Source organism: Canis lupus, chromosome 24 (genome assembly GCF_048164855.1).
Source record: "Canis lupus baileyi chromosome 24, mCanLup2.hap1, whole genome shotgun sequence".
In the NCBI taxonomy this organism is placed as follows: domain Eukaryota; kingdom Metazoa; phylum Chordata; class Mammalia; order Carnivora; family Canidae; genus Canis; species Canis lupus.
Window position 1 is genome coordinate 9594801 of NC_132861.1, and position 27029 is coordinate 9621829.

The following is a 27029-nucleotide window of genomic DNA, read 5'->3' on the forward strand; positions in this document are numbered from 1 at the left end:
ATTGATTATCCCCTCATCTTCTATCTCATACACAGAATATGCTTTTTATTGCATTTGTTGCTCTGTATCATAACCATATGGTTGCACATCTTTTTTTTTTTTATCACTAGATTATGACCCATTGATGGGAGACAGAATGTTTTATTCATGTTTGTGCTCCCAGGACCCAGTGACTGGCATATAGGTGGCATTCAAATCTTAGTTGATGTGAATAAAAATACATTTTAGTTTTCCAAGAAGAGAACTAGTTTATCAAGAAGGCTTTTCTGGAGTCCCTCCACTGTTTCAGGCATGAGGCAATGATGTGACTAATTCTTTTGCAGATAGATGGAGAGGTGTTCATAGTAGAAACAGATTTTCAATTAGGTCTTTTTTTTTTTTTAAGATTAAGATCTTTTTGACTTAAAAGATTTTATTATTTATTCATGAAAGACACACACACACACACACACACACACACAGAGGCAAAGACACAGGCAAAGGGAGAAGCGGGCTCCATGCAGGGAGTCTGACGTGGGACTCGAACCCGGGTCTCCAGGATCACACCCTGGGCTGAAGGTGGCGCTAAACCACTGAGCCACCCAGGCTGCCCTTTTTTTTTTTTTTTTTTTAAGATTTATCTTAATGGTAGAAGGCACAGAGGGAGAGGGAGAGAGAATCTGAAGCAGACTCTCCACTGAGTGCAGAGCCCAATGTGGGGCTTGATCTCATGACCCTAGGATCATGACCTGAACTGAAATCAAGAGCCAGATGCTTAACTGACTGAACCGCCCAGTTGCCCCAGATTTTCAGTTAGGTGTTAAGAAAGACTGGAGTTAGGAAGGAGAGAAGGGCCATTTCTGGCAAAGGGAAGGGCATGCACAGAAGCAAGGACTGACAAAAGGGCCTAGCTTATAAAAGATCAATTGAGGGATCCCTGGGTGGTGCAGCGGTTTAGCGCCTGCCTTTGGCCCAGGGCGCAATCCTGGAGACCCGGGATCGAATCCCACGTCGGGCTCCCGTTGCATGGAGCCTGCTTCTCCCTCTGCCTATGTCTCTGCCTCTCTCTCTCTCTCTGTGTGACTATCATAAAAAAAAAAAAAAAAAAAAAAAAAAAAAAAAAAAAAAAAAAAGATCAATTGAGGTGAAAGTAGAGGTTCTTTGATGAAATAGCAGAAAGCAAGTTTGGAAGAGGAGTTTTTTGTTTTTGTGTTTGTTTTTGTTTCCTTGTTTGTTTGTTTTTAAATTGGTGAAGGAGTTCCTATTATTTAATGTCACTAAGCCTTCGTATCTCATCTGTAAAATAAGAAGGATGATTATAGTCATGATGGTCATGGTGGTGGTGGTAATTCCATGCCAGAACTAAGGTAATTGCTTGCGTTTATCAGCTTATTTTAATCCTTGCACCCTCTGAGGTAGTTACTACTACAGATTAAGAAATGGAATATAAGAGGTTCCATGACTTGTCCAAGGTCAAACAGCCAGCCAATAGCTGGGCCAGGGATGAATCCAGGATGTTAAGCCCAGAACCTCATTTCTAACCACTACTGATGGGGTTGTAGATATCAAATGATAAATGAAGTATACATAAAGTGCCTAGTATATACCACTCAATGGATGGAAGCTGTTATTATCAGCAGTTATTTTTAGGACAGCTGGGCAGAGCAGTTTGAGCAGAGAAGTGCTGTGCATATTTGGTTTTGTGTAGTGGGTGGATTGCAGTGTTGAGGACTGCAGGCAGAGGATGTTGGGACAAGGGTGCATGAGGTGACTTATGAAGATCTGGACTAAGGCCCTGGTAACATAGATGGAAAAAGAGGACCAAGTAGGGAGACGAAAAGCAACCTCTTGGCAAGGTGTTCCTTAGGCAGGAAGTTAGTTGACAAATGTGATTCTTTCAAAGTGGATTTTCACAAAAATTACTCATAAAGACTACTTCTAAAAATGTACTAAAAATTGAAACTCTCAACAACCTATGTATTTAGCAACACACAAGGTACAAAACACCATCGCCATCACCACCAAAAACAACTTGCAGCAATTTCATGAATTAGAAGTTATATCATGCATATTTAATTTATTTGGGAAATTTTACACACATAAGGTATGTAGAAGGATTAGGACTAATCTAAGCATCTTTGCATTTGTCCTGTGTTTATTTTAGATAAAGTTATGCTATTTTAAATAGACACATTTTTTATATTTAAGTATATTCCAGAATTTACTTTTACACATAAATGTAATCAGTCCAAAGCAACTGTGATCTATAAATTTAGCATCAATAATTTTGACTCTAAAATGATCCTAGACTTGGAAAAGGAAGATCCTGGCCTCCCCATTCTCTTTCTACCCTCTTGAAGCCTGTGGGAACTGCTGGTAACAGGACCTAAAATAACAAGTATATCTGGAAGGCTGTGGTCCGAGGCCATTTTCCATTTTTGCTAGCTATAATAGGGGTCTCTGGAACCAGAAGGAACACACAGCTCTTCTTATGATTGAAGAGGTTTATGCTTGAGATGAAACTAAATTTTATTTAGGCAAGAGATACTCTTATGCGTACAAAACAAAACAAAGAACAACACAATGATTCCTAGAGGCAAAAAGAACAAAACCAGAGTAACCTTGGGAGTAACTCTTGCTCATGGAAACAGCTGCATGGTTCATGCCAAATTCTGAAGCAACCTTCCTGTGAAGGCCCTTGGACACAGAACCTACGTGATGCTGTACCCCTCAAGGATTTAAGCTTACTGAAAAGTAAGTAAGTAAAAATGTTGTATTCTTCTCTTGCAAAAAAGTAAAATAAGATAAAATAAAATAAAACAAAGGGAAGACGACTTAGTGCAGAAATGATCACACATGACATTGCATGGTACCTGAAAAGAGTGGGAGGGTGAGCTCGGGGTACATCCTGGCCAGTTCACACGACAGGAGGGCTAGGGACACACTGTAGAGCGGTGGCAATGGGCCGTGTGTTCCGTAGAGAATACTGCCCGGTCTCTGTTCAGCTATTTTCTTTGAGTATACGAAAAGCTTTGCTTCAAGGATCTAGAGAGAGGTAGGAGAGTGAGAAATGATATGAAAGAACATCAGCTAGCTGTCTCAGGAGGATTTATGTTTCATCAAGTTTCGTAGTAACCAAATTAATGAATGCATATTTTAATTAGTATTAAAAGTAAAGCATCAGTTAGTTCCTGTGTTTAGAGAAGATTATGTAACGGTTTTCTCACTCCTCTATCTTCCCACCCAAGGATATACAGGAAGAAGCAACAATCCGAGTATCGACCACCCTTTCTCTGAAGTTTCTGTGTAAGTCAACGGTACGTGCCTGCATGAGCTGCATGGAGATTTCATAAATCTCTCTGTTGGTGTCAGAGGCCTTGAATAGAACAAGGTTTAACAGCGTCACTATGTCGAAAGGATAGTTCCTAAAACAAAAAACAAAAACAAAAACAAAACAAAAACCAAACAGCATAGTTTATGAGACAGCCTGGTTAGTAGTTTTGATAAATCATTACCTCTCAAAATTCTAGATGGTGAACGACCTCAGTCACACTTACTGATGACATTTTCATGCCCATTTGGTCATTGCACTGCACCCCTCATTCTTTTGCTGTTTTTTTTTTTTTTTTTTTTTTAGAAGAATAGAAATAGCTCTACTTTCATTTAACACTGAATATTGTTGCACTGGGCTAAATAAGCACACAAAAATCTATCTAATGTAAATAGTTTTTAATGAAAACCAAATAAAAATGGAAATAACAGAAGAAAATATGTCTACATTTTGCAGTAGCTCACTGATTTAATATTTTCATTCAATCCATCTAAATGTAGCAAGCACAAATACACACATACCAGGAACAGTTGCACAGTACTAATGACACTAAGTTAGTAAGGCTGGTCTCTTCCCTTGATAGAGACTTACTGTATAGTTAGGAAAGTAATCTATGCAGTCTAGTTAGGATGAGAGTAGCTACAGCAGGCTACAGAATCCCGATAAGGGACATCTACACCAGACTTGGTGTTAGGGTAGGTTTACAAGGGGGAAAGATGTAAACTGAGATTCGCAGAACCAGAAGTAAACTGAGATTCGCAGAACCAGGAGACATTGGCCAGGCCATGCAAAGGGTAACATGGGGGAGTGTTCTAGGCAGAGACAACTGCTTTTTGAAAGATTACAAGAGTGAAACAGCAAGATTCCTTCTGTAAAAGAAATAATCTCTATGTAGCCGACTGAATGAAAGATGGACTAGGAACAAAAAGGAACAAAAGGAACAAAAGGAACAAAAGATGGGACTAGGGTGATAGGTGGGTTCAGAAGATAACCAGCTTAAGGACTTCATCCTAAAACTTAAGGAGATGAGAGGAGTAAGGGAATGACATCATTTTTGCAGAAGCACTGTGAATGCTCTGTGGAGAAGGGATTTGTGGGGGGTTCAATATTGGGAGCTGTTACAATACTCCAAAGGGGAGCTGATGAGGGTTTGAATTAGGACAGGAATGGTAGAGACAGAAAGGAGGGGATAAGATCTGAAAAACACTAAGGAGATAAAATTGGCAGGATTTGGTAAGTGATTGCATGCATGGGATGGAAGCTGGGGAGAATGGAGCACCGCAAATAGGTTATGTGGCAACTAGGAGTAATCAAATGGAATGTGGAGCTTAAATTCATTTCCTTTTCTTGCTAATAATACTCCTTAAAGATGATTTCTGTTTCTTAACTGTATGTTTTTTCTTATAGTGGAAGAAAGGTCATAAATAGAAAACTTTTGGTGAGATAAACAATTAGGGAATGGTCCATAGTAGTGAGTGACTGCTATTTATTTTGAGGCAAACTTCAGAAAGCAGAAGATGGGTTGCAGGTGGAAAAAAATTGTTTTTGGGCAGCTCGGGTGGCTCAGCAGTTTAGCGCCGCCTTCAGCCCAGGGCCTGATCCTGGCGACCCGGGATCGAGTCCCGCGTTGGGCTCCTTGCATGGAGCCTGCTTCTCCCTCTGCCTCTCTCTCTCTCTCTCTCTCTCTCTCTCTCTCTGTGTCTCATGAATAAATAGATTTTAAAAAAAGAAAAAAAAATTGTTTTCTTGTGGGTTCCTTTTTTGATTCTATAATATAATTACAATTGTCTAACAAGTTCTGTTTTGTTAGAACAATCACCCTTTTAGAAAGGCATAATACTGTTATGAATCTATGTCCATCTTACAGTAAGTTTAATAAGAGACAATAGTTAGCATTGGTTAAATATATAACAAATGATGGTTTTCACTTATTTTTTATATTAATCAAATTTAATTTTTTATCTTACTAGTAATACATGAATACAACTTCTTAAAAAGTAGAGCCAAGCAACACATAGAACCAGAAGATCTATTCTAAAGATGGTGCTGGCAAGTTGGTGCTGGCTGTAGGTAAGTGTATAAATTATGGAAATGCCTACTTCCTTTCTCTCCCTCAACCGTTAGAGGCATCCACCTTTCTCTAAGTATGTATATAAATAAGTACACCTCCCCATTACACAGGACTGTCAATATAAAGGATATTATACTCTCTATGTGTATTATGTGGAGATGCTTTTTCAGTGAATGAGGCTTACCCCCAGTGTTTCTTAACAGCTGCATAGCATTCCATAGTATGGTCATATCATAAATAACCAATCTTGTTGTAGATGCTGTGATGTACTATTTGAATCCCCCTTTCAAGACTGAGGCACTCAATCCTCCAACTAGTGTTGAAGGCTGAGATCTCTGGATGAATCCCTCCCTGGGAATTGCCATCAGCCAAAGAAATTGGCCTAGGTCAAGGTCATGCCTATAGCCAGCAGCAGCCCCTGGGACAGGTTGAGGTCTCTTTTCCTCTGCCCAGTCCTACTTCCTTCCCTGTCCCACAGATATTGATCTCAAAGGCACCCCTAATTAATGTCCAGCACTCAAATCTCCATCCCAGAGTCTGTTTCCTGAGGAATCCAGCTTTTGACCTGCAGTAACAGACATTTAAAGGTTATTTTCATTTCACTGTTACAATGTCTTTCACTGTTGTTGTTTTTTAAAAGATTTTATTATTTGTTTGAGAGATAGAGAGCATGAGTGTGGTGAGGGGCAGAAGGAGAAGCAGACTCCTCACTGAGCAGGGAGCCCAGGGTAGGGCTTGATCCCAGGACTCTAGGGTCATGAAGTGAGCCAAAGGCAGATGCTTTACTGCCTGAGCCACCCAGGCACTTCGTTTTTCACTGTCGTAACACCAAATGTGCAAGTACTTCTTTGGAAGGGATTTCTAGAAGAGGTCATGTAGGGTCAAAGGGCACATTTAAAATTATGGTAGATCTTACCATATTGCCCTCCAAAATGGCTATACTGTGCTCCAAAATGATTACTTTCCTAGAGCTTTTATTTTTAAATGAATAAAAAAGCATGAGGTTGATTTGTCAGATGAGAAATTAGGGAAAGCCTCCTACATGCTAGTGGTAAGGATAATGAAGAAATGATGGATAACATTTATGTTACGCCCTGCCTACGTTGTGCTGGTTACTCTGCCAAGGCTTTTACCCAGATTTGTTATTTTATCTTCACAACAAGCTTAAAGGCTTAGAGATGTTAAGTACTTGCCCAAGTTCATGTAAATAATGGAGCCTAGACTGCATTTTGGGTAAGTCAGACTCTAAAGAATTAACTTATCCACAGTACTATCAGCCTTCAGGAAAGTCCGCAATAGCATATTGCAAAGCCAGTCTAATTTGGAGTTCTAACAAACTGAAGTAGCTGGAACGGACTGGGAAAGTAGAAAGGATGTTCCATGAGCCCCACAGTGGCGGTGATATCTTCTCTATGTTGCTGTCTCTAACATGGAGATTTTTTTGTTGTTGTTGAAATATTTTATTTATTTATTTGAGAGAGAGAGACACACAGAGAGACCTAAGGCCTAGCCCATAGTAGGCACTCTGTAACACTCTTATTATGTTCATGTTCACACATGAACAGGCAGAGGATCAGAGGGAGTGGGAGAAGAATCCCCACTGAGCAGGGAGCCCGATGTAAGGCTCCATCCCAGGACCCTGAGATCATCACCTGAGCTGAAGGCAGATGCTTAACCTACTGAGCCACTCAGGCACCCCTCTAACATGGGAATTTAACACATATACATTTTTATTTAAAAGAGCACTGACTGGAATTTAAATAAAAACATAAAGAAAGAAAAGCAACATTGGAAAATAATGCTGGACCATTGGGGATTTAAAGGCAGGAAAAAGGAAGATAAAGTCTCCCTCCTATGCAGGACCATGCACTTGACTATGTAATTAGGACATTCAATTAACTGCTTAGGACTGAGCTATGAACTTGACGGAGAACAATACTGAAAGAAATAACAACAGAGATACAGAAAATGAAAGAAATCCAGAGAAGTGAAAAATCAGAAAGATCTCAAATGAGTGAAGGAGTACAAATAAACATCTGTACTTAGATGTTTAAAATAGGCTTAGAAACAAAGTCTTATGCCATCTAGTATTAGATGATCCAACGCAGGCAGTGGAAGGGTAAAACATAAAGACAGCTGTGATCATTCGGAATAAAAATCAAATTGTAAAATAAATAGGAAAGGCAGATACAATTCAGAAAACAAGCAAAAAAAATTTTTTTTGTTTGTTTGTTTTTGTTTTTTTTGTTTGTTTTTGTTTTTTTGTTAGCCTAGAAGAGAGGAGAGTTTGAAGAATTTGGAAGTAACCACTAGCTCTGGCTTATGTAGAATATGAAATGACAAAGCTCAGGATAACTTTGAGGTCTTCTGGAGAGAAACAGATTTCATTAGTTGACAGAGGGGATTACATCATACTTGCTTCTAATAGCTATTAAATAATAAGAGTGTTACAGAGTGCCTACTATGGGCTAGGCCTTAGGTCAAGAAATTGGATTTATATTTCACAGATATCTTTCATGCTTCGATATACAGATCCATTTTTAAGAGTTTGTTTAGAAATGATGTAATTTATTTACTCATTCCCCTATTAATGGACTTTAGGTTGTTTTTCACTGTTTTAAAATACAACAGTAAACAACTTGCATGCATTTTTGTACATGGTTGCAATTCCTGAGGTTAGCCTGTACCCTATTAAAAGGAAAGATTGGTTTAATTTAATCCTTAATGTAATTGTACTATCGTTCTCATTTTACAGATGAGTAAGTGTTTAGAGTAACTTGCTCAGGAGCACATGGCTTGATTAGAGGAAGAGCTAAATTCAAACTCAAGACTGCACCTTTCCTGAGCCCAGATTCCTAAACTCGATGCTCTCTTGAAATACTCCTGCTGACAGACAAAACCAAATGAGGTTATCAGTATCACCAGCGAGCGAGTGTGATCAGGATTCATGAATCATAAGCTTCCCTTGTCTTCCTTGGTAATAGATAGACGATATTTCCTTACAATAAGTGGGACATATACTTTTAATATATTAGTTTGCTGGACCTGATTTAAATTAGGAAAGATTGATTAAGAAGTTAGCTTAAGGCAAAACAGACACACAAACAGCAATGGCAACAAAAATCACCTCCAAAAATAAACCCAACAAAATTCTTTATAAATTAAAACTCTGATCTTATATATAATTCTAAAACACTTATTAAATATAGTAGTATGTTGAGGGTAAAAGTAAAAACAATGGAACTCTCATGTATTTAATTAAATGTGAAGAGAATTCTGTTAAGCCAGTAATTAGAAATGGCCTACACTTTTAATATAAAGCGAACTATTTACCTTAATTTAGAATGTTGAAAATTCACTTAATCTCTTTCTCAATTTCTTTATCTGTTCTGTACTGATTTATTTTAGAGTTAAGGGGAAGTTAATAAGAATACACACAGAAGTCAAATTGTTATTTGAGTTAATGCTGCCTGACAGGTGAGCTATTTCCTTTTGTCCTAATTTATAGCACTGAGCTACATTTAATAGCGTTTTATAACATACAAATATATTTTATAGAACATTCTTTAAAATTAATATTTCCAGATCTATCATCACTTTCTCTTTTTATCCTCACTTCTATGGGTCCTATTCAAGATCCATGCTGACTTCCAAATCTCTCAATATCACTAGATATATCAGAGTTATAGTTACAGTTTCAGTTTTGACTAGATTCCAGCAAGTTCACAACACACACACACATACACACACACAGGTCTAGAAATAAAAGAAAAAAAAGTATGGAGAGAACTATTTTTACTCATTATCAAGTCTGATTAACACAACAAGTGATACATGAACTATGCAAAAATGGCTAATTTCCTCTTCTAAAACCAAAGGTAGAATATTTAATCAAGAGCGTTTAAAAAAAGTTCAATTTTTTATGTATTTCATAGTCAATTGTAAATGGTTCCTTAATAAACGAGTCTGGTTGTAAACTGTCATATTCCATAAAAATAAATCCAGCATATGCTCATTTCTATTTGAAAAGGAAGAGGTGATTCTTTACTTTACAAGAAAGTTTCTTTCCTTTAGAGTATGCCTTGTAGGAGTTACTGTAAGATAATTTGAGAAAGTTAAAATAATAAGTTTAGGTATGACTTTTCAGGAAAATATTATTTCATAACATAAGGTATTTTGGTGTTTTTAGAAGTAAACTTGTGGAAAACAAAGCAAAGGCAAAAACACCAGAATTGCTTTCAAAAGAAGTACTGAAAACGTAAGTGCAAAGATTATTCAAACAAATCTGGAGGTTTATCTAGACTACTCAGACTGAGGATTTATGGGAGAGAGAGAGCAAATTTAAGCCACAGCTGAAATTTTAAATTCTGAACATGCCCTGTGGTAACAAATGACAGAAGGGTTGGCTACTGTCTTAGTGGACAGGTTGTGGCCATGTCATTGCCTGGCCTGCAGGCAATGGTGAGGGTTGTGAATGTAAGTTGATATGAAGTATTTGTCTAAGAAAGCAGAATTGTTTAGAATGATATCTTAAAAAATCTAAATGTGAGGAGTTTTATGATGTAATATTTTTGTGCCTGGAGATCTTACTGAAATTGAGATTATACAGCTAAATTCATAGACATTTATTTGTGCTCCCTAAGGAAAAATACTTAGACTCATTCAGAGGAATGCAGCACAATATTTTATGAGATGGCCATGCAATAAAATAAATTTGACTAGGATAGTTCATGTCGAGTTCACTGGGAGGAGGGCAGCAAAGAGAAGAAAATTTTATTATTTTAGTTTTTGTCAAAGGGATCTATGGTCCAAGTCATACTCTAAATACATTTTCAAAATCAAAGAGTCATGTAAACATGAATTTATTTTTAAAATGTCAAAATATCTGAAAATAAAAACACTGGAGAGAGGGATTTTTGCAAGAAAAATGCTATATTGGTAATATTCTATAGGTATACTATTATTTCATAATGTTAACGTCATACAATAAAATGATGGCAAACCAGACAGTTTAGATTATATTCATCTGCTGTAACTTTCACAGAGATTAAAGCATGTAATACACATTCAACTATTAGGATTATAGAAAATGTAAACTTTAGAAGTGAAATGTTACCTACTATCTTCAAAAACGAAAGATAAAAATTTTAAAGAGAAACCTCTCTCTTGAAATAGCATGTTCATTTTAGGTTTATTGAAAGTAGAGTTCTTCTAATATTTGGTTCTTATTAATTTAGAACAGAATAGGTTATAATAGGTCCAAATTTAAAGCTAATTCACTTTATTCCCTTCATCCGGTAACTCAAGATAGCTATTTAAAATGTAACATTTAATTAAAAAAGAAAAGAAAATCGATAGTCTATTCGAGTCTTTTCAAAAATTAACTTGAGCTGCCTTCTCTCAGTTTGTAATATATAAGCTCTCTCTTGGGAATAGTGTATGTACTTTGCAGTCTTCATTAACCCTTCATCTTAGCTATGAAATTATTTCAGTGAAATAGTAAGTTATTTCACTTAATAAATTACAGTGCTGAATGACTTCACTGAGCGACTAATTTCCATAACTAGGAAGGGTGGTTTTACAAATATCCATGGAACTCAGGGGGTCACATTTTCTTTCCTTTTCTTCCTTTCTAAAGTTTTGGGCAAGAGAGATATAATATTCTTTCATTCATTCATTCATTCATTCATTCATTCATTTTTTAAGTAGGCTTCATGCCTAGAGGTAAAGCCCAACACGAGGCTTGAACTCACAATCCTGAGTTCTAGACCTGAGCTGAAATCAAGAGTCAGATGCTTAACTGACAGGGCCACCCAGACACCCTCTTTTACTCTCTCTCTCTCTTTTTTAATAGATAGGTGTAACATTCTTAGACCGCTTCCTGAGTTTAGTTTGTTCTCAGGATGGCTAAAGGATTTACAGTTCACACCTGTCACAAACATTTCTAGAAATTCCTTTAAGTCCTTTAATGTACCTTCTTTATCATTTTCAAATCTTGTTCTCCTTTTTCCCTGTGAATTTCCAGGCAAATAAAAAGATGGATGCTGTAACTACAAATCAATCTGCCAGAGAATGAGAAAAATCATTGTAGCTGCAGACTTACAGGGAGTGGTCTATCTGCTGGAGAAATATTGGCCATTTTGTATTTCCTTAGAATTTACTCTGCTCAGATAATTGCAAAAACAGTCAGCCCTCATATTCACATCGTGAAGAACAACCTTCATTGTACTTGCTACTGACTAGTATCTTTCACTTAGCAAGAATTCATACCTGCTTCCACACACAGTTGCTATGGCTTTGAAGCAGCCAGATGCGAGCTGGTAGGAACCTGTGTAACATCGGTCAATCGCCCAATTAAAAAGATTAATTTGGTCTGGATTAAGTTCCAATAGCAAGACGACAACTTCACAGCCAAGCTGATGAACCTGAATACATGGAGAAAAGCAATTATTCATGTTTAATGAAAGGTTATTCCAGGGAAAGATACAAAATCATGCTTGGCCAATATAAACTGGGTAAAATGAAAGTTTTAATTTTTTAAAGATTTTATTTTTAAGTAATCTCTACACCCAGTGTGGGGCTCCAACTCATAAACCCCAAGATCAAGTTACATGCTCTACTGACTGAGTCAGCCAGGTGTCCCTTCATCTTAATTTTTATTCCATGTAGTCTTTCTTAAGAGGATGCAAAGTTGCAACTGAAAATTGAAATGTATGCCTAAACTAAATTGGACTCTGTGTAAATCTGTCATATACGGTTCGCTTATTCTTGATTTTTAATTCTGAAAAGGTAACAAAGACTTTGTTGGCAGTGTTTTCTTATTGCATTTAAAATATTTTTGAACAGGGATCCCTGGGTGGCGCAGTGGTTTAGCGCCTGCCTTTGGCCCAGGGCGCGATCCTGGAGACCCGGGATCGAATCCCACATCGGGCTCCCGGTGCATGGAGCCTGCTTCTCCCTCTGCCTATGTCTCTGCCTCTCTCTCTCTCTCTCTCTCTCTCTCTCTGTGATGACTATCATAAATAAATAAAAATTAAAAAAAATATTTTTGAACAATATGTGTATTTTGTTAAAAATTAAATATGCACAAGGATGGTCTTTATTTATGCAAGTCTTTGAGGAAAAAAAATCAGAATATGTTTATGCAACTTGATTACTAAGCTTAGCTGGTAATGTTTTAAAAAGAAATGTAGTATCAATAAATCCTTCTTGATAAGAGACTCTCATATGAAATGATCATCATACTAGATAGAATTAATAGGATCCTTTACTGACATTTCCTGAAGCTACTGTCAAATACTGGATGGTCACATTTGTCCAGGAGAAGCCTAGTGCCTGGAGGCCATATTCCCTTCAGGGAGTTAACATCTTCCTGTCTCCTCTTTCCTTCTTTTGCCAGGTGCAACCAGGTGGAGAAGGAAAGATTCTGGCTCTTTTTTTTTCTTAATTAATTAATTAATTTTTGCTACAGGGTATGGGCTAAGATAGAAGCAATATTCTAGTTGGATGGTCAAACATCATCAGCCTAGTTCCCCATAGGCTTAAGTAATTATCAGCAGATAAAAGCTAATGATACTATTACAAAGTACTTAAAAATAACATTTCATTAAAAAGTTAGTTCTGACTTGAAAGAAAATCAGCAAGTTTTTATTTAGCTTTAGAAACTTTATATTGAAGTGTAAGATACATAGTATACAATTCACAAGTGATGAGTTACTATAACTGAACACACCAGTGTGAACATCAGATTACCAGTACCACTGCAGCCAGCCTTATGTACTGTCCTATCACTTGTCTCTCTCTCCTTTTCAAAAGGAACCATTATCCTGACTTCCACCACCATTGGTTAGTTTGGGCTGTTTTAAAACTCTATGCAATGGCATCATATAGCATATAATTTTGTGTCTGTTATCTTTCATACAACTCATATTTGACAGTCATCTATGTTCATTCAGTTTCTCTGTTGCATTCCAATAAATGATTATTTCACAATGTATTCATTCTATACTGAGGAACATCTGGGTTGTTCCCAGCTTTTGACTTCGTAACACTGCTTTGAACAATTTTGTATGTGTCTGACGTTGTACATACTGGACATATGTTTTATGAAATATATATCTGAGTATGATGCAATTAGTTTTCCAAGGTAATTATTCTGATTTCTACCCTCTGTAGCTTTGTGTGAGAATTCCTATTGCTCTATTTCTCACTGACATTGTTCATCTTTTTAATAATAATAAAATTGATGCAATTTGTTCCTTAAATGTTAAATTCATCAGTAAAGACATCTGGTCCTAAAGTTTTCCTTGTAGGAAGATTTAATTACAGATAAAATTTCTTTATCACTTAGATGACTATTCAGACTTTCTTTTCTTCTTGGGCTGTGTTTTTCTAGGAATCTGTCCATTTATCTAAATTTTCAGGTTTACTGACACTAACATGTTCATATGTTTTCTTTTATTTTTAATAGCTACCATTTGTAGGGATGTCCCCTTTATATTTCTGATGTTGGTGACATATGTCTTCTCTTTCTTGATCAGACTTGCCATGACTTAATTTAATTACTAATTAACAAATTTAACTTTTGGCTTAAATGATCATCTTTATTAATTTTTTCTCTTTCATCTCCATAATCCCCTTCATTATTTTTTTTTCAGTTTGATATGCTATTCTTTTTATAGCTTCTTGAGATGGACACTTAGGTCATTAATGATCAACCTTTTTTTCCCCAGTATTTCCTCATAATTATCACTATAATTTGTATAAAAATGTATTTTCAAGTCTAATCCTATTCATATCCTCTCCCATTTGCTTCAATTGAATCCTTCATATATGTGGGCAGTTACAGAACAATATCCACTTCTAACCTAAATTTAATACCATTTTTTAGAAATATGATCAGTAATGGCAAGTACCTTTCATGTGTTAAATTTTCATTGCCTAGAAATCTCAAAATTGGCTTTCTACAATAGTCCTAAAATGGAAGACCTAAAGAAGTCTTAGTGTTTATTGAATTAATGTACCAATTATGTGAATACCAAAAAAAAAAAAAAAAAAAATCAACTTTTTTTTTTCTAGTATATATACTTAAGGCTATACATTTCATTCTAAGACTTTATTTGCAGCCCACCAGGTTAGTATATAGTATTTTTGTTATTCTTCAGGTGAAAATAATTTTCAGTTTCTATTGCTACTTGTTCTTTGACTCACTAGTTATCTAGAAGAGCATTTCTTAATTATCTTATTATTGATTATTAGCTTATTGTCCTTGTGATTAGAGAAAATAGTCTGTATCATTTCAATCCTATGACCTTTGTGGAGACTTGCTTTCAGGCTGGTTAGTGGTCAACTTTGTGAATAGGTTGTGTTTTTTATCTTGATGTACCAGTGTAAGATGGGCAACACAAAACCTATACTTCTGTGGCTGATGTGTGAAGATTATGTTGTGAACAATGCTTGGGCACCTTAGTAACCCGATCAAGGCAGAACACCCTAGACATTTAAAAACAATGTATTTGGGATCCCTGGGTGGTGCAGCGGTTTAGCGCCTGCCTTTGGCCCAGGGCGTGATCCTGGAGACCCGGGATCGAATCCCACGTCGGGCTTCCGGTGCGTGGAGCCTTCTTCTCCCTCTGCCTGTGTCTCTGCCTCTCTTTCTCTCTGTGTGACTATCATAAATAAATAAAAAAAAATTTAAAAACAACGTATTTTTGGCTAGTACTTACTCGTAAATCTTGACAAGCCAGAATGTTGTCAAGCCACTTATACAGGTAGCCATCTGGAGAAAGGCCCACATTGTCAAACACGGGGCCACAGCACAGTACTGCTGACATTGCCTGATAACAAAACAACCAAACATATGAATGAAACCTGTAATGATCTAATAACATTCAACTGACTTCCTGAAACACAAGTACCAGATTTATAAATGATGAGGATCTACTAAAGCAGTTTTTTCACAAGATTTTAAAGTATTCCTTATTAGATTCAAGAAGAAGGACGATTCTGAATTCTGGATTTTTAAAGAAGAATTAAAAACCATAAAAATTTAACTCCATGGACATAAAATTTTATGATTATAACAAATCTTTGTGATGAAAGAGTAAGATACAACAAAATTAACATTTCACAGGACTTAAAATTTACCTTCAGTGAATTCAATGAATAACTTCTGCTTGTCAGGTAAATATAGCTTTTCAAATTTTGCTTTGATGATAAATATTTGACTAATGTACTAAATTGACAAACCATGGAAAATATGGAAATAGATAATTATGATTCTTAGTCAAAGAAAAAAATTAAGAATATAGACCTTTATTACTTGGAGGAAGAGAGGAAGGGAATGTAAGAGAAGGGGTGATCTTGATTAACTTTGTAATTAGTAGGTCAAAATGACTATGAGGGCCATGGTTTAAATCAGCTCCATTGAAGCAAAGTCATCTAGAGAGTCAGTAAACTTCCAGTATATACGACAGAGCTGATACACAGTTTTTTCAAGGTAATGAGGCTATAAGGAATCATGCTTGTGAAAAATTTGAACAGTCCTAGTAGTGTGGAAATTTATTTTTGGGAGTCTTCTAAAATAGGAGCCTAAAAAGAGAATGTGGCTCTTGCTAGGCTCTGCACTTGAGGTAACATACATATCTTTCAGGTTGTAAGTTAACTGACAAGGCAGTTACTTACAGGGTAAATAAGTAGAATCGTGTGGTTCTCATGCACTCAATAAAAGTAAGAGCTTGGAAAAGTTTTGTATTTTGAAACAGAGAGCCCAACTGGAATATTTACATATTTATACATAGCCATCTATCTATGTTGATGTGTGTATGTTTTAGAATTTAAAAAATCAGCTTATGTATTTATAGGTGAGTGTGTTTGTTGCATATGCAGGTATATTTTATCATATCATATTAGTTACTTTAACTTTATTTAAGGCAAGGTTGTCAGCTTAAGGAAAGGTTGTTAATTTAAGGAGAGACCATTGGTCTGACAAAAGTCATTCCCTGAGACAAAGATGCCCTACCTTTAATGCACAATACTGGTATCTTGTAATCTGATGATTTCTATCACTGTAGCGATCCAGAGGAGTAAACATAATGCTGAAAGGGCCTGCCCACTGGCTAAATAAGATGAAAAGATGATGCCTCAAGCTCTGCTGGGGAAACAGAAATCTTCGGTGGTGAACTAGAGAGAAAAACACAGAGTTAAGAGTCTACTAGACTGAAAAGTATAGTGAATACAGTTTATGTCACTATTATATGTGATTCATACATTTTGAAGAAAGGAGTAATTTTATTTCCTAACTCAAGTTTTCTTTAGGTAATGAAACAAGTATTTAAGAAGTCAAGCCTAATTTTCTCTTTAAGTGTATAGTCCTCTCCTCATGCTGCAATCAATGGCACCTTGTCCAGAGTGGGAAGCAGAGAGAAAAAGTGGACTCACAGATACTGCTTTCTAATCAGTGTCTAGGAAAACTGCAACACCTCCCACGCAACTGCTGCTCACATAGCAAACGTTCTCTCAAATGCTGCTATCCGTCTTTAGAAGTACTGTGAAATATAATGTATAGACTTCTATTCTAAGCAAACATACTTTAACTGAAGAAGTCAACTCAAATCCTAACTTAGGGTCATCCAAGAGGAGGAGGATTGGAAAGAAGAAGGTTTTGCAACACAGAAATAATGAAAAAGTAGAACCAGTTGCATTGTGGCCTTTTGTAATTGTGTCAACACTTTTAATTACAGTAATTAATTTTTACACCAAACTGGTCAGCTATTTTTATTCTTTATGCTTTTATTAGATGAAAGGGTTTCATACCCATTTGCGCTATGAAAAAAACCCAACTCTCAAGAATATAATTTACTGAGCTGAATATAATTCTATAGAATGTGTTGCTTTGGATAGTCAAAAGGAGGACTACTGTGGGGTTGGATCACATGTTCACAGATGAGCACAATGAGAAGGAAGAAATGAATCATCTGTGAATGCTCCCCCTGAATTACTTCCTTCCTACAGAAATTGCATAGATTTATTTTCAGATGGGAACCCAAACAAAGAATAGAAATAATGGGATAGGGGCACCTGGGTGGCCCAGTTGGTTAAGTGTCATGAGTGTCAGCTCAGGTCATGATCTCAGGGTCCTGGGATCCAGCCCCATATCAGACACCCTGCTCAGCAGGGAGCCTGTTTCTCCTCTGCCTCCCTGCTCATGTTCTCTTTCTTTCACTATCTCTCTCTCAAATAAAGTCTTAAAAAAAATAATGGAATAAGCACAAAGCCAAATTTAATTCCTATTGTTCCCTTTCCAACTCTGCGCTGAATAACCACAATCTGTTCTCATGTCTATCCCCAAGTATTTCAAAATAAATGAACAATCCCATCCCAGACCCCATCCTGTATAGAGGCCAGCAGGATGAAGGAGGAAAGCACAGCAATGAGGAACACAAAAGGTTTTTCAAGCAAGGAAGGTACTTTGAAATGACGCATCACTGTACCTGGAACGCACTGAATCAAGTTAGCGACCATTGCACTAAAATGTGCCCGGATATCTTTAAGAATTTCTACTTCTTTGTCGTTTTCAGCTTCTAGAAGCATACGGGTCAGGTCCACATATTCTAAGAACAAAGCTCCAAGAGCTAAAGTATCCCGTTCTAAAGCTCCATTTGTGCTGGAATAATTAAAAAAAAAAAAAAAAGAAAAAAGAAAAGAAAAGAAAGAGATTAAGCTTTTTAGATGGTTAGTCTTCATGTCAAAGGAGTACATGCTTCATGGAAAATAAGATTCATTGTCAGAATTCATGTGCTAACTTTGTTCTTGACCCATGGGCAGTATAAATAGAATATAAAAAAAAAACACCAAGAAGAAGCCTTTTTTGACTTTCCTGAGTAAAGTTAAAGGTAACATATTGAAAAAGATGTAAAAGTAAGAAAGCAAGCAAGCAAGCAAGGAAGAAAAAATACAGGGAGAAAGAGAGACAAAAGGGACAATTTGGTGAGGAGAGATGAACTCATTAGAATTTTCATCCTACCTGTCACTTATGACACCCGCATCAGCCAAAAGCTCAAAAATTCGAAGTAGTTGTAGCCTTAACAAGTCCCGTCGTTCTCGGCGTTTTTTGTTCTGTGTGGAAAGAGGTAACACCACTTATGCATGTGGGCAAAACAATATTAACTTTGCTTTGGGAAACTGTATGAAAGAAAAGCATCATCTAGCTATTTTCAATTCCCTAAATGTAAAAGACAAAAGCCATTTTTCCTTCTTCCAAATCCTTAGAGAAAATTCTTGCTATTACAGGCTATAAAGGAAACAGATCCTAAGTAGGTCAGTAAATATTTACAAGGTGGCAATATGGAGAACTAACTAAACGGCCTCATTTCCTAGGTGCTCCTGGCATCTACTGAAAGACAAAGTCCCTGAAATAGCAGGAAGGGATAGTGGACATGAAGAATACCACCAGTTCTGGTCTTGCAAGTCACACTGCTAAAATTCTGCTACTTCTTGCAGCTTATCTGCTATATGGAAAGCTTCTTTTTCCATCTTATTCTTTATTTTTGTATCCTGCTACATCATAAGTTTGTCCTTTTCAGAGTTCACTTCAGGGAAGATAATGTTGAGGAAAATTCTTCCTATGCTAGATGAAACAAATACTATTCATGACCATCCAACTCCTTGTAAAAAAATAAGCAAATAAGCTAAAAACCAAAATTCAATCAACTCAAACCTCCTGCAAAAGAATGTAATATTTTTACATACATATGACTATTGAGGTTGTTTTGCCTTCATGAGTTTGGAACAAAATCTTTAAAAAAGGAACCATATTACTCTAAATAAATGCTGAACAATAATAAAAATAACAAAAGTTAAAATATTAAGATTCACTGTTAAAAGCATGTTGGCTGTTTGTATATTTTTTTTAGGGGAAACCATTAAGTGTAATCTAAATTTATACCATTGTCCAAATAAACTGAGGCATTAAGTATTTAAATTAAAGATCTTACCTCTGGTCTTCGTTCCAGAGCTTCTTTCATTAATGGATGAAGTTCTTCTACCAATTCTCTATGGAGGAAAAAGGTCAGCATTTAAAATTCCTTATTACTGACACCGAGTTTGTTACCAAATACATCCATTCAATCCTAAATCATGTGCTTTTCTCCCTTTGCTTTTGACTTCAAAATCTGCCCTGGCCTTTCTGTGTCTCAGTCACATGGTGAGATGGAACTAGGTATTGCCCTATGCTTTGTATTATTGGTTCTCATCCCAGTGTTACGTACATAATTTTGGTTCAATACATATTTGTTGACTTGATTTTGATTTCCTGTTCTGGAGACCTCTACGGCAAAAAACCCTCTCTAAACAGTTAAACAATATTTTGCAAGTGATTATTAAAATCAAAACACTTTACTACAGGCAGTGGGGATGGAGATAAACAAAATGGAGTCCCTCACGGATGACATTTTCAGTGTAATTAGAGCAAAAGAGACCATGCAATTGCCATGGCATTACTTTTGGGATCTGTGCTCCGTGAACTAATAGTTGATCTTACAATGAAGTCTTTTTGGAGGTTCAAAAATAAAACCTTTATTTAAACTATGTGATAAATGCAAATTATAGCAAGTATTACAATAATAAGGTTTTCATCAAAATCTTTTCTCGTGAAGTAAAAACAAAAGTTTGATCATCAGTCCATCCATCCATCCATCCATTTATCTATCTTTCACCTGTCCCCATTATCTCTAGTTCTCAGCTTTATATCTGCTAATTTAGTTATATGCCTTCTTTGGGAAATATTTTAGGAAGTTCTATGTCAAGAAGACAAAATTATGAACTCTAGCCTGCTGCTAGGTATTCAGTCTACAGCCTACTTTATGCCTGAACACCTTGCAATATTCTGACAGGATGCTTTGTACTATTAGACATCATCCTTCCAGGGAAATACAAAGTTAGGAAGGTAAATTTCATGGCATCCTGTGCTGGGACAGAAAACTTGCATTCCATTTCAGATTTCTCTAACACAGATACTAGAGTTTCTTCATCAAAGGAATGGAAATAATATTAATGATCTCCTCCAAAAACAACCATTTACTGAATATTTACTAAATCTATTTTTACATTTAATCCTCTCAGGAAATCTGTAAGAGAGATTCTATAATTATAACAGTTTTCATTTTTTGATTAGATACACTTTATTTGTATTTATTATAACAATTTTATAGGCAAAGGAACTGATACCCAGAGACCTTAAGCTTTCCAGACCCACATGGCTAGAAAATAATATAGTCTTACCCTCCCCTAGGAATATTGAGAGGATGAGATGTACAAGAGCTTTTGTCCTTGGGAAAGAATGTTAGGTAATTCCAGGAATTGTTTTTCTTATCTTCCTGTAGTATATCTATATGATTCATTGTCTTAACTAGTTAAGCAATAAGTAGTAAAACACTGGTTAACTGGGACTCAAGTATCAGAACTCACAATTACTTTTTATAAAAATAAAATCTGACTCTACACATGAATAATGCAGCAGATTATTTCTCAATGGCCTCTAAAATGTCTCATTAATCTTTCTTTTTTGACTAGGGTTTCTCACAGATACTTGGAGCCTTCCCTTTTCTATCTACATAAAAAACGTCAGGATTTTACTTTAGCTTATAGGCTTTCATCGCTTAGCTGAAGTCATCAGAGGCAGTCCAAACTAACACTTTATGATGGCTCTTTCAAAAGGCTTTGACACTGCCTCAGATGGAATGGTTATTTGATTAAAGGCGTGAAATGAGTAAGGAATACAGAAAGTGAGATACGATGGTTCTATGAGGGAAGATAAAGCACCTTCTAAAAAGATTGGCCAGTGTAACAGAAGACTCTTGAAAGAGTTCTTTCAATGCTTAGCCTTTGAGAGCCTGTTGCACAAATGGCTGATGAGCAGACCTCATTGTTTTGACAGTGAAGTGTCTGAACAGTTTGGCTAACTAGCGATGGATGCTGAATTATCTTCATTGATACTTCTCTAAAATAAAATAAGCTTGCACACGAGATAAAATCTGAGACATAAAATCAAAGGGGAAAACCAAGGCAATTGCGAGGAATGCTTGCTCCATGCAGGTCACACACAATGCGGTCACAAAGGAAATGGCGTGAAACCTATTAACTCCTCAGGCACATGCCCACATGCAAACTCAAACTCGAGTTAAAGATAGGAACTATGAAAGCAGCAGCAGAATGAATTTAGAAGAACTCATTGAGACTACTGTACCTGAAAACAAGGGAATTTGTTCTTCCAAATCCTAAAACTAAGGACTCTGTGATCTCAATGCCCTCTAGTCTCATCAAAGGCACCAACTGCTTTAACAGAACTCCCACCGATGGGGTGCCTATGGCCTGAAACAAGTTGATTAAAAGTGAAAAAGAGGTAACATGATAACTGATGCTTCCTTTAATCAAATGATGATTCCATTATAACAGTTTCAAAGTACCAAACCACATCCCAAAGCACTGCCATCATTTCAGAAAGAAAAAAAAAACAAAAAAAAAAAAAACAGACAGACATAAATTTTAAAACAGCACAATGAATGTAATTTTTTACCCAGAACCAAAAAATTCTAAAGAATATTTTTTATTGTAACAGTTTTCTTTAAAAACAAAAACAATTATGTCTACAAAACCATTCTTTTTTTTTTTTTTTTTTTTTTTTTACAAAACCATTCTTAACAAGATCATTTAATCAAAGCATGGTTTAAAGGCAAATGCTTGGTGAGGAGTGAGCGAAATGTGGTATGTAGAGCAGAAATCAAACCTCAGGGTCCTAATAAATAGAAGTCCCTCTATCATCTCAAGTAAGTTTCTTAACTTCTCTTTATCTTCAGTTCTCCACGTGTCAGGGAGGAATAATAAATTATGCACATCAACACTCAATGGAATTTAGAAATGTGTAGGATGAAAATCTGATCCCATATACTCCAGATGGCAGGCACAGTGCCATGTGCACTGTGAACTCTAGACAAACAAGCTAAAAAAAAACCTTACAGAATAATTCTTCTGAAGCATGTCACGTCACCTTGTTATCGTAGCTCACTGTACCATCAGGTGTGGTCGCCATTATTTCTGGAGTGGAAGCTCTTAAGTGTCCCGGGCTCATAATGCTGGGTTTTGCAACTCCAAAACAAAGAATAAGGTAATTTCTCCATAATGTAACATAATTGTCTCCGCTGCTGGCAGTGCTGGTTTTCTTGGCATTGATTGGGCTACTAGAAATACAGAGTTGAAAACAAGAGTGGAAGTAAGTGCTGGACTTTAAATATCATGTATTAAAATAAGATCCTAGGAAGTGCTCAGATAGAGTTGAACAATTGTCTGCCAAGGGTTGCCTATGCTGTTAAGAACCGTTTGGACAGGAATGCCTCAACTACATGGGAAGTTGAATATAATTTTAAGACTATTTTCACCAGTAATGGTCTGACATTCTATACTCAATCATCTGTATTATTATTATAATTATTTTTAAGGTTTTATTTATTTATTTCTGAGAGACAAAGAGAGATGGGCTGAGACACAGGCAGAGAGAGAAGCAGGCTCCCTGAGGGGAGTCCGATGTGGGACTTGATCCCAGGATCCAGGGATCATGACCTGAGCTGAAGACAGACGCTCAACCACTGAGCCACCCAGGCATCCAGGATTATTAATTAAAAACAAAAAACAAACTAGCTCTAGATAAGAACTTTTGACCTGTTTTCACTCAATGTTCAGATTTCTGTATTAGGAAATACAAAGACTAGAGAGGATTATAATATGCCCATCTTTTAGATAAAATGAAAATGTAAGAGGGCAAATGATAAACAAAACAGAGGAAGACAGTTTCCCTTACTTGGGGTCTACCAGGGGCATGATAGACTGGAGCCGAGTGAAGGCGTATGGCCAGGCGTAGCTGAGGGCTGTGGGGCAGTGTTTGGGTAAGTTCTCCTGCCGCAGGAAACTGAAGAGGCAGAGGACCCAGGGGTCTTTGACAGACTGAGCGAAGATCCAGACATGGGAAGGACTCTTTACGTCGTAATGGCTATTGACCAGGACTGCGTTCCACTCCACCAACCACTGCAGATCCACACTGTGGGTCAGTGGTAATGTTGCCTGCAGGTGCAAAAAGTAGGCAATGAATTGATGATGAACTGCAAATTACACATCCGCATCATGGCTCAGCCTAAATGCCCCTTTGTCCATACTGCTTTTTTCGACCACCTCTGCAATGGGCAAAAGCTTTGAATCTGAAACACCCCTCCCACACCTACCACATAGGACGTTGGTTTGTAGCCACTGTTGTTTCCTATGCTAGACTGCAAGTAGCTGAAGTACAGAGTTTAAGGACATGCATCATATTTCATTAATGACACATAGCACTGTGCATTAGTACACCAAAGCTGCTCCTTAAATAGTTGTCAAAAAATATATGGTCTTAATTAAATTAAAACCGACCCTGGATTTGCCATTTAAAATTCTTAAAAGCTATTAACTTCTGAGATTCATAAATGTGTTTTTATTCCTGTAATTAGCATCCTGAGCTTTTTAAAGCCATAATCCTGTTTGCTTTTACCTGGACTAGAATACATTCCCTTTGACTTAGGGAGATGTCAAAATGCAATCCCTTTCATGAAGGGCATTTCACTGATGATTTTTGAGGTAAGAGACCTACTTGTTCTTGTCCTGTGATATCAAGCCAAAACAAAAATACATACTAAAACTTTTTTGATCTATAACTCCCATAAGTTTGTATGTGTCATTGTCTTTTAAGTCCAGAATATCAAAGTTTAGGGAAGGTCAAGTTTCAAATAATCTAGCAGTTGTGCCAGGAGAGACAATTGCTTTTATGACAGTCAGGCAGTTAAAACCATCCATTTTATCTGTTGGGTCTCCAGATTCCTGTGAGTAAATGTGCATCACTAGTGATCACAATGGTTAATGGGTATAAGGGGGCACAGCTGGAGCTTCAGAGCCAGAGAGGAGATTCCAACACAGCCTCCATCCAAAGCTCATGATCTGAGAAGAGCACAGACCATCCCAGAGTTTCTGTCTGGGAGATGTTAATTTATGGCTTGGGAATTATAATGCTAATATCACCTAATCTTTAGATGAATTGTGTGAGATGAGGAATGTAGAAACACCTGGCACAAAGCAGGCACATTCCACTTCTCCCTTTCCTTTGTATATTCTTAAGTACAGCATTGCTGATCTAGTTACCCTGGGCTCAAGATTTTGATTCTGATAAACAGACCAAAATCACATGAATATAACCTGCAGGCAACTAAGATCTGTATACTAAACAATTTAACTAGACTTCCATGCCATGTGAAAGCAAACTGAAGTTCTAAAAGAAGTAGGACTAGGCAATATCACTATGAAAGTCTGCATTGCCTGGCTTAGCAGTTTGAGAAATGATCATCATTACTACGATCATAAGCAAGAACAAGGCCACTAAAGGTAGGAATCTGTGCTCAGTCTCAGAGAAAGACCACAAAAAAGCTTTGTCTTCTTTTATAGCTATGTGTCAGATATGTTGATATTCATTTATAGTTATTTGACAAGAATATACAAAGGGCAACAGCAATGTGGGTACTGCAAACGTACACTGCCTCTTTTTAGCTAGTGAGCTGAAATTAACCCAGGTCCCCTTACTGCACTATACCGATTTTTTAGAAAATCAGATAATTAATATCAGTTTCAATTTCTCTTCTGTTTGTTCAGGAAATTGAAAGTTGCCAAGATGCTCTCTAAAAAGGGAGAAATGTATTTGTATGGCACATAAAGGTGTCCTAGGTTCAGACTCCAACTAGGATCAAACCCAGGCCCTAAACTTGTCTGTGTGACTATGGTCCTGCCCCTTAATATTTTTGAGTTTCAGTATTTAAGAGGGTCAAAAAAAATGTGAAAGCACACTGTAAACTGTAAAGCACCATGTATAAGTTACATAATGATGTCAGGCATGATAAATAATTAATTTTCTTAAAGAATCCTGAGCAATTCTTCTTGAAATTGTAGTTTGCAAAATATTATCTATATTTCTAAGGCTCAAATTTTGTTTGAACTTTATCTGAATGTTTTCTAAGCTATTATATGAAAAGCTTGTCTTGTTTTCACAAGCACTGTTGTGTCAGTTTATGAATCAGACGTGAACCCCCGAGAATTCTTCCACATAGCTTTTTTTGTCTCTTTTTCAGACAGGTTCAGAGCTTACACTGAAGAACAATTGGGAATCAGGATCAAATGTGTACTTACCGAATCTGAAACTGCTACATGAATGAAACTTTCAAGAATGGAAGAACTTAGCTGATCCATGACATCAATCATAGGCCTGTCATCATCCTGTACAAAGGGTGGGCAGTTACTCTCCATGGGGAAATGAATCCTTCCCACCCACCCAATTGCCCTTGTTCAGTACATGAAGCAGAATAGCTTGCAAGATAGTGATAAGGGTTTTCTCACAGAAAAGTGAGTGCCGAGATGGTGAATGGCAGTAGATAAAATTCCCTGTGATTCTGAGTTTAGTCTTTCAATTTTCAGTGGAAGATGGTTAGAGCTCCAATTTCATGTTGTATTGAAAAAACATGGACTTGAATTTCAAAAAGTTGCACACGTATAGCAGGATTTAAACACCAGTGCCATACATCATCCATTGGAGTGTTCATGTTGTCATAAATTTTAAGGAATGGAAACACCACAAGAATATGGCTTGCCAGACCACAAAATGGTACTAACTTAAGTCACTGGTCTGCTACAATAAGTGATAAATTGTTGACTGTGATTGAATTTTAGTTTCAAAGAAAATGCACTGGAGACTGACAGTTGGTACCTGTGTATTCTGTGGTATACTGTTGTGTGTAGCTATTTGGTAAAAGAAGTAAATTTCCATCTACAGAATAAATAAGCCACAGGGATGCAGCTTGGTGACTTTCAGTGATAATAACATACTGCATATTTTAAAGGTGCTAAGAGAGTAGATCTTAGAAGTTTTCATTACAAGAAAATAGTTCTATAACTCTGTATGGTGATGGGTGTTAATTAGACTTATGGTGGGGATCATTTCACAGTGTAAACAACTATAGACTTATTATGTCATACCCTGAAACTAATATAATGTTGTATGTAAGTGATACCTCAATAAAAAAATTATACAAAAACAAAGTTGTGGTTGGTGGAAGAGAGCAACATAGGAAAAATGTTCTTAACACAATCTTAGTAATTATTATCATTCCTATCATAGAGACTTAATGGAAGTTTGTCAAAATACAGCATGTCTTAGACATCCATTTACCAGATACTACAGATGTCCTAAAATATATTACAAAGCTACCTGAAGAAAAGTGAACAGAAAAGGACTGTGATGAATTAGAAAATATTTGATAAAGACGATGACCATTTTGTGGAACAGAAAACCAAGTTCAGTGATTTAAAACAGGAACATGGAAAGTAGGATTTTTCTAAAGAAGTACGTGACATAAAGAACTGGTCCTTCTTTCATCAACTTAGGCAACTTTGATTCAGCCACCTGTATTGGCAGGTGATGAGCCTTAACATCTGAACATGGCAGACAGCACTTGACCAAGCATGGAGGTTAACTGGCCGATCATGTCTAATAATTGGCTTACTTCTCCTGTCTCAAGGGGACATATTTTC

At 36.6% G+C, this 27029-nt stretch overlaps 1 protein-coding gene and 1 long non-coding RNA gene across 9 annotated transcripts in view; one reads left to right on the plus strand and one right to left on the minus strand.

The window, feature by feature from the left end:
- FRY (FRY microtubule binding protein) overlaps positions 1-27029 on the minus strand; it is a 429394-nt gene that overhangs the window by 94831 nt on the left and 307534 nt on the right. For all 8 annotated transcript variants that reach the window (XM_072795524.1, XM_072795520.1, XM_072795518.1 and 5 more), the window contains 12 exons: positions 25632-25718; positions 23233-23492; positions 22426-22615; positions 21625-21749; positions 19376-19433; positions 18406-18497; positions 17873-18045; positions 16402-16562; positions 15107-15217; positions 11652-11806; positions 3305-3404; positions 2853-3024 (listed from right to left, as the gene is read on the minus strand). In XM_072795524.1, coding sequence (XP_072651625.1) covers positions 2853-3024; positions 3305-3404; positions 11652-11806; positions 15107-15217; positions 16402-16562; positions 17873-18045; positions 18406-18497; positions 19376-19433; positions 21625-21749; positions 22426-22615; positions 23233-23492; positions 25632-25718 — 1684 coding nt within the window. The remainder of the gene's footprint in view (positions 1-2852; positions 3025-3304; positions 3405-11651; positions 11807-15106; positions 15218-16401; positions 16563-17872; positions 18046-18405; positions 18498-19375; positions 19434-21624; positions 21750-22425; positions 22616-23232; positions 23493-25631; positions 25719-27029) is intronic.
- On the plus strand, positions 1115-26505 carry LOC140615724 (uncharacterized). Its single transcript, XR_012016200.1, has 4 exons — positions 1115-2733; positions 3228-3296; positions 5281-5380; positions 25574-26505. It is a non-coding gene; the product is annotated as an uncharacterized lncRNA (long non-coding RNA).